General features: G+C 39.9%; 1 protein-coding gene across 13 annotated transcripts in view; it reads left to right on the top strand.

Annotated features, from left to right (window-relative positions):
- The window catches only part of R3HDM2 (R3H domain containing 2), a 165,913-nt gene that overhangs the window by 120,608 nt on the left and 32,746 nt on the right, over positions 1–12,559 (top strand). For 7 of the 13 annotated variants that reach the window (XM_038549754.1, XM_038549750.1, XM_038549757.1 and 4 more), the window contains exons 4-10: positions 4,462–4,503; positions 7,373–7,459; positions 7,997–8,123; positions 9,025–9,103; positions 9,760–9,819; positions 10,386–10,526; positions 10,926–11,034. In XM_038549754.1, coding sequence (XP_038405682.1) covers positions 4,462–4,503; positions 7,373–7,459; positions 7,997–8,123; positions 9,025–9,103; positions 9,760–9,819; positions 10,386–10,526; positions 10,926–11,034 — 645 coding nt within the window. Of the gene's footprint in view, positions 1–2,243; positions 2,268–4,461; positions 4,504–7,372; positions 7,460–7,996; positions 8,124–9,024; positions 9,104–9,759; positions 9,820–10,385; positions 10,527–10,925; positions 11,035–12,559 lie in introns of all 13 variants that reach the window. The other 6 variants (XM_038549748.1, XM_038549749.1, XM_038549751.1 and 3 more) reach the window with 2 other exon arrangements.

The raw sequence follows: 12,559 nt of genomic DNA, 5'->3' as shown, positions 1-12,559 counted from the left end.
TTTACACATAGTGTTAAATTCATATCCTGGTTGTGTTAAAGCAGTCAGCATTTTCTGGGTCAGAAATAATCTCTGAACTTGCCACTTGGATAAGTGAGAGGAATTTCACTCTTTGGTTTCCATGTTGTTTTCCATCCAAATTCATAGTACAGTGCAGATATGATGGCAGTAGGTGGCCAGCCGAGCTTCCTTTATGGCTCCTCTTTGGTACCCAGACAGCTCATACTCTGAGCCTTCTCTAGTTTACCTGTTTCAGTCCTTCTCTTCTCTGTAGTCACTGCTAGTTTCTTCTGTTACCCAGACCCAAATTACATAAATTCTTTCCTTCATGTCCAGGATTAGACTGGTCATTCTTAGGTGCTAAGGAGTTAGACTAAGGGTAGTAACTTAGTTTAAAAAGCAGTAGTGGCAACATTTTGAAGGATTTAGAAACTTGACACATAATTTCTCTTGATAACCCAATTCATCTAGGCTTTTTCTTCTTTTTTTTTTTTTTTTTTTTTTTTTAGGCTTTTTCTTCTTAAAAGATTAAAACAGCAACAACATAAAGGGACAAATTAAAATCAGACAGCTCTCTGAAATATTTTGTTCTCTGGCTGCCTGCTTTTCTACTGTCTTTCCTCTCACAGTTTGCTATTTCTCTCTCCTGGTTGCTTTTCTTTTCATTTTCTTTTGCATGTGAGTTGTCATTCCCTGCCCATCCTTCCAGGGTTTGTAGAGACAATCTGCCACTGTTCCAGCTATACTTCTAGCCTCCAATGATACCAATAATGAATTTTAAATCCTCAGGACAGATAAGTGATGAATGTTTAATTATGTGCTGTCATGTCATAAGGAAGATGATAATTAAATGAACTTTTGGGTCCACGTTAGTCTCAGGAGACTATTTGAAGTGGTGTTCTGAACTCCGTTGTATGTACTCCTTGAAGATAAGCAGAAAAGAAAGGATGTGTATAGGTGTTACACACCTTATGGACACTCAGTTCAAGAGTGTCTTCCCCTGGGTATCGTATATACAAATAGGTCTTTGGGAAGGTTGGAAGGGAACTTGCCTCCTCTGGCTTTTTTGCTGCTGCTAGAGCAGGGGGAGCTGCTGCTGCCATCTACTGGAGCTCCTGCTCCTTCTACATACATAGTCTTTAGTCTTGTCCCACCCTTCAGAAGCCCTCTCCTCTCCACTATTTCCCAACAGATCATGTGCCCCTTCAACAACACTAAAAATTCTGCTCTTTCTCCTACCTCCCCTATCCCACTCCACTCATACCCTAGAAGTCTCCCCAGGGATCTTACTGATGCTGTCAAGGGAGTGCCTGTTATGAATCGGAGCTGGAAAGTTTGCAGAAAGGGGACTTTCATTACTTGTACTATGTGAGACATATTCTTAGAATCAACAGTTGGAACTCAGAACATCTTTCACATGAAAACAGTGCTATAAAAGGCAGATTCTGAGATTCAGTTTAGAATGGCAAATTAATCCTGACCTACTGAACTTAGGTGGGTCCTTCAACCAACCAACTGGGTATGACTTCCTAGCTAGGCTTTCTGCCTTGAAACTTGTGATCCTTTTGAATTCATCTACCATACTGCTTTAGAAAGATGGACATGAAATAAAAATATGATTATGTTCATTCTCTTCAAACTTTGTGTGTTTCTTTGTCCTAGGCTAAGACTCAGATTTGTTAGCATGGAATATTGTGACCTAGTCCCTTGCCTGCCAGCCATCCACCCTTGGCATCCTCTGCTTCGGCATTATCTGATTCCTTGGTCCTTGTTATAAATAAGAGCTGAAAAGTTGGGGGAAGCATGCTTTTGTAAATGCTTTCTCTCCCTCGAGTGCCTTCCTTGGTACTTTTTCCTTGGCTTCCCTCAACCACTGAACCTCTCTTGCCAACATCTGCCTAATACCTATTTATCCTTCAAAACTCAGTTCAGATATATCTTTCTCCAGGAAGCTTTCTTTGACAACCTATTACAGGTCTACCCTGTATAATTTTTCAATTAATGTCTATTTCTGTCTCCACAGAACTATAAGCTCAATGAGGCCCAGGATTAGGTCAGTTTGGGCTCAGCATTGTTTCTCTAAGGCCTGACACCATTCTTTGCAGACACTCAAAGAACAGGCACTATCTGTGAATGTATGAATTTGTGAGTTGGCTTTGTGCTTCTATAGCACTGTGTGACTACCTCTGTAATGATTTAACATACTGTATTATAATTGTCTATTTGTCTGTCTTCTCCAACAGGATTATGAGTCCCTTTTGGACAAGGTTTGTGTTTTTTATCTCTGTATCCTCCAGTAGTTAGCATGGTGCCTGGTACATATTAGATTTTCAATATGTGTTTGACTATTAAATGAAAACTATCCATTCTGGGAAGTAAGCAGATTCATACATTGCTTGTAGAACTATAAATTGGTGTAACCTCTTTGAAGGGCAATTTGACAATACTTTATAAAATTTTTAAATGGACTATACGTAGATGTACTTTATTTGTAGATATATTCAATGATATGGTCATTGAAGTATTGTTTATACTAACAAAAGATCAGAAACAGCCTAAATAGTGCAATTTCAGGGACTGGTAAAATACATTATAGTACAACTACAGAGTGGAATACCATATTAGACATTAATAAAAATTATAGATCTTCTGTAGAATAATATTCATGGAAAAAAGTATAAAGGCAAGCACATAGAATATATGTCCATTTGGTTTTTAAAAAACCCTGTGTGTACATATGTACGATAAGCTTATATACGTAAAAAAAAAAAATCTGTGAGGGATCCCTGGGTGGCGCAGCGGTATGGCGCCTGCCTTTGGCCCAGGGTGCGATCCTGGAGACCCGGGATCGAATCCCACGTCGGGCTCCCGGTGCATGGAGCCTGCTTCTCCCTCTGCCTGTGTCTCTGCCTCTCTCTCCCCCTCTCTGTGTGACTATCATAAATAAATAAAAATTTATAAAAAAAAAAAAATCTGTGAAAAGGGATGCCTGGGTGGCTCAGCAGTTGAGCATCTGCCTTTGGCTCAGGACATGATCCCGGGTTCTGGGATCAAGTCCCACATCGGGCTCCCTGCAGGGAGACTGCTTCTCCCTCTGTGTCTGTGTCTCTCATAAATAAATAAGTAAAATCTTAAAAAAATATATCTGTGAAAAGATTATAAGAAAGTCAGTACTACTTGATCCTCTAGGAGAGGACCTGGTAGCTAGGAGACAAATATGAAAGGGGACTTACTGTTTTATACCCCCATTCTACCTCCTGAATGTTTGTGCTCTGTGTATGTTACTACCTTTTTGAGAAAAAAAACAAAACTAAACTAAAAAACAGTGACCAATATTGTTTCATATTCCCAGACTATGGCTCTTCCTTACTGTAACATCTCTTACATTGACCAGATCCATCATCATTTCTTATTCTTTCCATCCACCTTCCCCCATTCTGCATTTTGCGTTGTGGCAGTGTTGTTTGGTAACTAGTGAAGAGGACAAAGAAAAGAGAAATCCTCACCTACCCAGGACCATGCTTGGTGTTCTGCCCCTGTCTTGTTTCCACTTCCCCACCCATCAACTTCAGTTCTCTCCACACCCCAGTGGGCAGTGAATCCATTCCAGACATCTGATAAGCCCCAGATGCTTCCTCCCATACAAAACCCCATCCCACCTCTTCCCTAAAGCCCCTTTTTGACTTCTCAGCTGTTCAGAAGCCCTGTCAATGAATTAGTCATTTCTTCCCTCATCCTACCATTGGCCCTCATCGTTCATCTTCTTCCGCTTCTATTCTGCACCTCACCCACTCTTTTTGCCCTCCCTTTGCTTGGAAGTCTTGTCCATATGTTCCCTGCTCCCTTATTTTTATTGTGTCCCATATAAGCTATAAGAGCCACCACCAGGAGCTTAGAACTGGGAAAATCCTCATCTTCAAGGAGGAAGGCAGTTGGCGAGAAGGGTCTTCATGCCGTCAGCAGCCATAGAGACTGGTGCTTTGGGTCTCTCAAGTTAGAACTCTGAATGTGTTATCCCATACAGATGTTACCATAAGTGATACTTAAAGGCCATATTGCATGTCCATTATGGGTTAAATAGGATCCTGTGATCGTGTTTGGGTAAAAACACACTGTCATGCTCTGGTAGTGCCTTTCCAGAAGCCACCTAATCAGGAGAGGATTCTTTGGCTTATCCAAAAGTAATTTTTATTGTTCTGTGAAGTAGGCCAACCAGTCAGTGTCTTCCTATTTATTTTCTTCATGGTAAGTGGTGGTTTGTATGTAAGTAGCCTGTGTACCTTTCGTGTCACAGTCCTGGAGTTGTAGCAAAGGGAAGACAACCACACCAAGTGAGTCTCATCATAGTTTAGCTATTGTAATGGTTTTATAATTAGTGCTTTTTCTTTGTAAACTTGTATCATTTTTAACCTAAATGTTGCTTTCCTACATGTTTAATATTTTCTAATCCCATTCTAACAGAGGCGGACATCCAACCATGGTCATGCCAGGAAAAGAGCCAAGGTGAGAGCCCTTTCTGTATACAGTAGTCCCCCCCCCGCCCCCATCTGAGGTTTTGCTTTCCACAGTTTCACTCACTCCTAGTCAACCACAGTCTAGGAGCAGAAGATCCTCCTTTTGACATATCATCAGGTCAGTAGTAGCCTAACGCTCCATCACAATGCCTGTATCATTCACCTCATTTCACCTCATCACAAAGGCAATTTATCATCTCACATCATCCCAAGAAGAAGAGTGAATACAATGCAATAAGATATTTTGAGAGAGAGAGACCACATTTATACATATTTTATTACAGTATATTATAATTGTTCTATTTCATTGTTGTTGTTACTGTTGTTAGTCTCTTACTGTGCCTAATTTAGAAATTAAGCTTTATCTTGGTTATATATGTGTAGGAAAAAACATAGTATGTATAGGGTTTGGTACTATCCATAGTTTCAGGCGTGGTATCCACTGGGGGTCCTGAAAGGAACCTCATCTAATTTATTTGAATTGTATACAAGCAAAAATTTTCTGCCTGTACTTTATACTCTAATTAGGAATGTACATACACGCACACATTTCCTATTGAAAGGTTTGGCTGTATTTTTCTCCATTATCTCTAGTTCAGTCAGAGTCTATTTATGATACCCAGCCAGACCTTCTCACAAAGCCTGAGCAAATTGGTACTGGTTCTGCTGTAAACCAGTGTCTCTGTTCATTTCTGCTTTCTCTAAGAGTACTATATGAATGTAGTCTTTTCCTCCAAACTTTTTTCCCATTTATCCTTTAGCAATTTATCCTTCATAAATCCTGCCTCATTAATAGAAATGACTCAACACTTTTGGACATCCTAAAAATAAAGCCTATTTTGGTGGTAGTGGGGTTACTTTTTAGGTAGGGGCAGGGAGGAGGATTTTGTTTTTAATCATTTTATGATAAAATTAGCACATCAGGGATCCCTGGGTGGCGCAGCGGTTTGGCGCCTGCCTTTGGCCCAGGGCGCGATCCTGGAGACCCGGGATCGAATCCCACACCGGGCTCCCAGTGCATGGAGCCTGCTTCTCCCTCTGCCTATGTCTCTGCCTCTCTCTCTTTCTCTCTCTGTGACTATCATAAATAAATAAAAATTTAAAAAATTAAAAAAAATAAAATTAGCACATCACAGATTATTTTAAGCAGCATTATCAGGGAGGACTATATGTGGTAATGTGTGATGGCTTTTTTTTTTAAGATTTTATTTATTTATTCATGAGACACACACACACACACACACACACAGAGTGGGGGTGGTGGCAGAGACACAGGCAGAGGGAGAAGCAGGCTCCATGCAGGGAGCCCGACGTGGGACTCCATCCCAGGTCTCCAGGATCACACCCCAGACCAAAGGTAGGCGCTAAACCACTGATCCACCCAGCCGTCCCCAGCTTTTTAATTTTAGTCAGTAAAAAAAAATTTTTTTAAAGATTTTATTTGTTCATGAGAGACACAGAGAGAGAGGCAGAGACACGGGCAGACGGAGAAACAGGCTCCATGCAGGGAACCTGATCCCACAACCCAGAGATTACTACCTGAGCTGAAGGCAGACACACAACCACTGAGCTACCCAGGCGCTTGAATAGTAAAATTGTAAACCTTTCTTGCAGTGAGAATCATCACCAGAGTAATAATTAAGGGTGTCTACCCCATTCCCCCCTAAAAGACAATGGCAGAATTTGGGAGTGGCTCAGCCAGTATGTGGTTTGGATCTGAAGAAGACCACAACATCAGAATACATGGACTTGCTGACATGGCCTGATCCCCAGTGACGGGCTTGATGTTAAAGTTCACAACAGAGAGTGTTCACTTCTACCTCACTTCTACCCAAACTTTTTGAGATAAGTAAGACAGTTTTTGTGTCTGTTTTACAGATGAAGGAATTTGGAATTATAGAGATAGAGTGAATTTGACAGGATATTCACTAGTAAGTGGCAGAGCTTGGCAGGAAGTCAGTTCTTCAGACTTGCAAGTTCTTTTTCATTATACTGCACAACCACGAACACACATGCCATGTTTTGTGCTGTTGTATTCACAACAATCCTTGATTTTATTATAAGAACTCTTAGGAAATGTTTATAGGTAGAATTCTAATGAGTCACTCTATAAGTTTTGGCTTTGAGGATCCCTAGGAAAGCAATGATTTGCAAAGTGGATTTCAGATTCTTTTGGTATTCTCCAGCCTGCAAAAGTAAACCAACTGTATTAGCTTCTTACCACATTAAATCCCAAATGTTAGGAAGTTTTCTGTCTTTCTCTTTACTCTTTTCTTAGATACTTTTTTCCATACCCTTGCCACACTTAGAGTCATTTAGCATTTATTGTCTACTGCATCTAGGTACTATTTGTGATAAATATGTTTATATACTTTATGTCACATAATTCATAAGTCATCCTTTAAGTGTTTTTATCCCCATTTTATTGGGAAAAAAACAGAGACCCAGAGAAGTCAGGTTATTTACCCAAGGTCTCTTCTAGCTCATAAGCATAAAAGCAGTAGTTTAAGATAGGACTTCTGGCTCCTAAATCCAATGTCTACTAAGCTCTACTACTGAGAGAACTTCTAAGTAAACTTCTAAGTCTGAAATTGGAGCCTGGGCTAGAAAAAAGGGGGGAGGGCTAAGTTTTCCTATCATCTGCTCAAAGTAGTCTTTTTTTTTTTTAATATGTTTACTAATGTAAGTAGGGAAATTATCTTTGAAGTAAATCAGGAACTGGTGAGTAAGTCCTCTTTGGGGGGGAAAAAACCCTACTTAATGGAAGCAGCAACTAACAGAGCCAAAAGCAATACCCTTCATTCAGTGAAAAGCTTCTGAATGTTCACCAGGGGAACATATATATTTGTTTTTTTTAGTCTAATTCCAAGCTGAAGTTGGTGCGCAGCCTGGCAGTGTGTGAGGAGTCCTCTGCCCCATTTGCTGATGGACCACTAGAAACCCAGGTAGGTCCTTTATAAGAATAGTAACTTTTGAGTTTGGCAGTTAGTTGTTTGGTAAAAACTGTAGTACCACAACCATAGCGTCAACATTAGGCTTGGAAATCAGGGTAGAAGAAACTTCAAAACAAGTGGTTGCAGTAAAGTAGGACGTGAGTGAGAGCGTGAAGTATAGGTCTTCACACCTGGACCACCTGGGATGATGCAGACAAGGAGATCCCAGGGTTCAATCTTATTTTCCCACCCACACTTTCCCTCTGGCAGTTAGAAGCATTTCCATCCAGTTCCTATTGCCAAGAACAGCCAGTGTAACTTGAGCTGTCCATATAGTGGTTGTGATTGTTGGCAGAAAAGGCTTGGCCTTCTGCCCCTTTCATAGAACAAAAGCTTAAACAATTTAATTAACAAAATACTCTTTTCTGTAAGAGAATACTGCCACCCAAGATTTTCCTTCTTTGAGATTTTAAGGGAGAGTAAAATCTTATGGGAGAATTAAAATCCTTTTTTCCTGTTTGATTGTATTCCTCTTTTTCCTTATCCAAGGATATAATTCAGTTGCACATCAGCTGCCCTTCTGACAAGGAGGAAGAAAAATCCACAAAGGATGTCTCTGAAAAGGAAGATAAGGACAAAAACAAAGAAAAGGTCCCAAGGAAGATGCTTTCTAGAGGTAAGAACTTCCCCTGCCTCTCATATATCCTAGTGTCTGGCTCTGCAGTACCCTTTCCTTCCACCTTGGAGCCTGGCACCTACTAAGCTTACTGGCTCAACAGTTCCTAGTGTTCTGCTGACTTCATGGTTGCATGGGGAGGTGCCTAACTAGGTTACTTTCTTTGCCGCTTTAGCTAACCCTGCCTTAGGGGCTCATATACTGCAGAGAGCTACTCCGTTAACATTTGGCACTACCTATAAGAGGACATTGTAGTTAATTCTGATTTTATTTCTGCTGTGAAATAAGTAGTGACATGAATCATCACTAGTAGCAGATCATCCATATACTATATTTTGGTTTTGGAATGCTTGGAGTGATTTTTTTTTAAATCACACTTGCATCTAATTATTAAGCTCTCTTTGGTTTTACACCCTTGGGCTAGTAGCAAAAAGACCTGGTCCATAAAAATGATAGTTGGGAGGAAAAAGACAACTTTGGGATTAAGATTTTATGAATAAATAATAAATAATCAACATTTGAATCTGTTTGCTGAGATTCTGGAAAATTGAGTCCTGACTGCTCTTACCTGGAATTTATTTTCCTTAACTTGAATAAAATCTGCTTTGTTTTGGTCAGGACATTCAGCAAATATTTAATTATGGTAAGGTAGTTCTCTCAGTGTGATACTGCTGTAGCACTATGACCCAGATTCTACCTTCTATCACTGTCATGGGGAATCTAGCAGGGGGAAGAGGCCTGGCAAATCAAGCGTCATTCTGGTTTTTAAGCTAAAAGCCCTGAAATTTGATTTTATTTTCCTGTTATCTCTCCTGATTGGGTTGTGGGCTTCTGCTTGGGATTAGATTTCATGCAAGGCAGTTTCATTTATTTTAAATTTCTTTTGTTGTGGTGGTTCTAGACTCCAGCCAAGAATATACAGACTCCACTGGAATAGACCTACATGAATTTCTTGTAAATACACTGAAAAAGAACCCAAGGTAAAAACATTATTTGATGGAAGGGGGATAGTAGGGCCTAGCAGGATACCTAAGAGGAAAAGTAGCTTCTCAGGATTTTTCCATTATTCAAATCTATGATGCCCACCCCCCACCACCGTTCCCCCTAGTATAGTTTTCTATTCTGTGAGGGATTCAGAGAATCCTTGTGTTGAGGTGTCTGCTTTCAGAAGAGGTGAGAAAAATTCTGTGGAAGGAGAATGCAGAGACAACGAAAAATGAAGGCTTGGGAGTACCATTTAAAAGCACAGAAGGAAAAATAATTGATATGTATATAAGCTAAATCATAATTGTTTTAAAATTGTATAAATAACCAGATGGAATATAGACTACTGATTAGACTTATAAATATAAAGTATGTGTTTAAATTAATATGGCTGCCAGTGGAATTAAGTTTCTGATAAGGAAAACAAAGTACATGATTAGGAGGATCTGCAAAATGTATACTTGATTGTTTTTCTTTTTTAAAGTAATATAATACAGGCCACTGAGTCTTGGCAGCCTCTGCATTTTTGTCTGCTATTGGGGTTTGGATCTGTCCCTCCCTTCAGCTTCTGTTAGTGTGCAGGTTTCAATGCTTTCAATGTCTATGGGAGGGCTGCTTTTTGTTTTGTTTTGTTTTAATCTTTTTTAAACAGGGACAGAATGATGCTGCTAAAATTAGAACAGGAGATTCTGGAATTTATTAATGACAACAAGTAAGTTACTTGAATGAAATACACGTTTAGAGGTGGGAGGGGGCACTGAAAAGAAATTCAGATAGTATTTTAGGATATTCCTCTTTCATCTCTCCCTTAAAGTCTGAATTTTGAAGTAATTACTCACTATGAACTAAAAGGAATTGGGGAGAAGTAACCAAGATGTATTTAAAGAGTGTATATGTGAAAATCAAGTGAGGTTTTTAAGTTACTGCATAGATTGAGTTGAAAAGATTATCTTTTCAGCAGCTAGCCCTTGTCCTATATTTATTCTTAAATGTCTCCCCTTTTTCTCTGTAGAATATCATCCAGGTGGGGGAAACCTAGAGCTTAAGGAATAGTCTTAAATGAGGGTAGTGGATCAGAGTGATCTATAAAATGCTATAGATGAAGAAGCTGAGAGAACCTTTTTGGGTTCCCATTTGAGTAAGGATCTATCTTCCTTATAATATGTCTGTTTCTCCTAAGAGATTCTCCACTTAAGACCTTTGTAAGAAAAATCACAATTGGCTATTATTGCTGTTGTTTGTCCTTATTTCACTTTTTTCTCCCTGGTTTCTCTTCAGTAACCAGTTCAAGAAGTTCCCTCAGATGACCTCATATCACCGGATGCTATTACACCGGGTAGCTGCCTATTTTGGGATGGACCACAATGTTGATCAAACTGGAAAAGCTGTCATCATCAACAAAACCAGTAACACAAGGATGTAAGGGAGGAACCACAGATTGGAAGACTTTCCTGGGATAGTCTATGGGGTAGAAGAGAAAGGTGTAGGATCAAGATGTCTCTTTCTGGGGAGGAGACCGTGGGGAGGGTTATATTATTGATTCCTACTCTTCACGAGGAGTTGAAGATAGATTCTAGAGGCACTGGTGTTTTGTGAAGACTGGCCCTTAGCCTCTCTTCACCTTTAGTGATGGGAAATGTATAACTTTAGAGGAAGATGAATAGACCTTGAGGATTGCATTGTGACTTTTTGGATGCCTGACTTCAGAAATCCCCTGAGAGGGAGTTGTGGAATTTAAGAGTGCTATACTAGCAGTTTTGCTTTCTAACAAAAGTGTCTTTTTCCTTCCTTCCTTCTACATTTCTCTCCCAATCCCAGCCCTGAACAGAGATTCTCAGAACACATAAAGGATGAGAAGAATACAGAATTTCAACAGAGATTCATTCTCAAGAGAGATGATGCCAGTATGGACCGAGATGATAACCAGGTGAAGAATGGAAAGGGGTGGGCGTATAGAGAGAGATTGCAGTAAGAGAAACTGGGAGGGGAGAAGAATTTTTGTGGGATAAAGAAAACTCAAAATATCTTAGTATGGAAAAATGTATTGAGTTATACTGAGTTGGCTTTGGCTTCATGTTGAGGACTGACTACACTTACTGAACTGAATGCCACCTTCTTAGCCCCAGAGAGACATGGTGCTGAGTTTTGCTGGGTTTTCTCATTTGGCCTAGAACTCCCTGGTTCTGCCACTGACTTCTAACTCTATGTCATTTTGGGACAGACAGCAGTCCCTCCCTGCTTCAGCCTTGATTCAGCTGATGGCTTCATTCTTTTTTTCTTTAATAGTTAGGAATTTCTTTGGGAACCACCAAAAGCTACTTTGTCCCACTTCTATCTTATCCTAGCTCAGGGCTAGCCTTGGACTGGCAAAGTTGTGATGTAATTTACCCACTTATAAAGATGTTTCTGATCCCTTTCTGCAAATTCCTTATTCTTTTCCCAACTCCTTCCACTAAGGTGAGTGAGTTAATTTAACATTTGATGCTGGGAATCTCAGGCAGTATCCCCTTTTTAATCTTTTCCTGTGGGAATAAGAGGTGAACAGTTCTCTACTCCCTCACACTGGGCCTGGCTGCTGCCCTGACTTCTGGCCTGCAGGTAGTAAGTTTTTGTTTGGGGATTAGTTTTCCCAGCCACATACAGGGTTTAGATCCAGCCAGCTTCTGCTTGACCTCCAAAAGAGGTTAGGTGGAGAACCAGGATTAAAGTTTGAAAAGCATGGTCGGGTAGAGCCAATATGAATCTTGCTAATTAATGATAACTATAATATCTTACCTCCAGAGTAAAAATTAACTTTCTTGGGATATTGTATGGTTTTGAGACCAGGACTTTTCCTGCTTGCTACTTGAGTATTTGAGGGAGTCCTTTTGAGAAAAATGCTATTATCTTTTGTGGACAAATACACTGGGTCTGATTGAAAACAATGAAACATACAAAAAGACAAAAATTAAAAAACAAGAAAGAGCCTTTCCATCCTGATGCCCTTCTCTCCATTTTCCCAAAACCCTTTTTCTGTTGATCAGGAATAATTCAGGCCTAGAGACACATTGGGGCAGAGTGGAATCTGTCCTTATAAACTTTTCATCTCTCAGCTTCAGGCTCGATCCATATAGGATAGGCTTCATGCATTTTCTGTCTATGATACTAGTAATGAATACAGTAATTGTTATTTCTGTTGAGTGTTTTCCCTGAACTAGACTCTGTTCTAAACACATTGTGTGCATTATCTCTTTTAATCGTCTCCACAACCCAGTGTCAATAGGGTTATTAGCTCCACTTTAAATATAAGAAAACTGAGGCTAAGGGATGTTAAGTTATTTGCCTGAAATAACATTACTCAGAAGTAGAGAGCGGAGATCTACCTTGACCTCAAAGCCCATTATGCTCTTTCTATATTCTATGACTGGTTCACCAGTGCTTGGGGCACTTGAGGTCCTACATCTTCTTGGAAT

The sequence above is a fragment of the Canis lupus genome, chromosome 10 (genome assembly GCF_011100685.1).
Source record: "Canis lupus familiaris isolate Mischka breed German Shepherd chromosome 10, alternate assembly UU_Cfam_GSD_1.0, whole genome shotgun sequence".
Lineage (NCBI taxonomy): Eukaryota > Metazoa > Chordata > Mammalia > Carnivora > Canidae > Canis > Canis lupus.
This window is presented reverse-complemented; position numbering and strand designations above follow the sequence as displayed.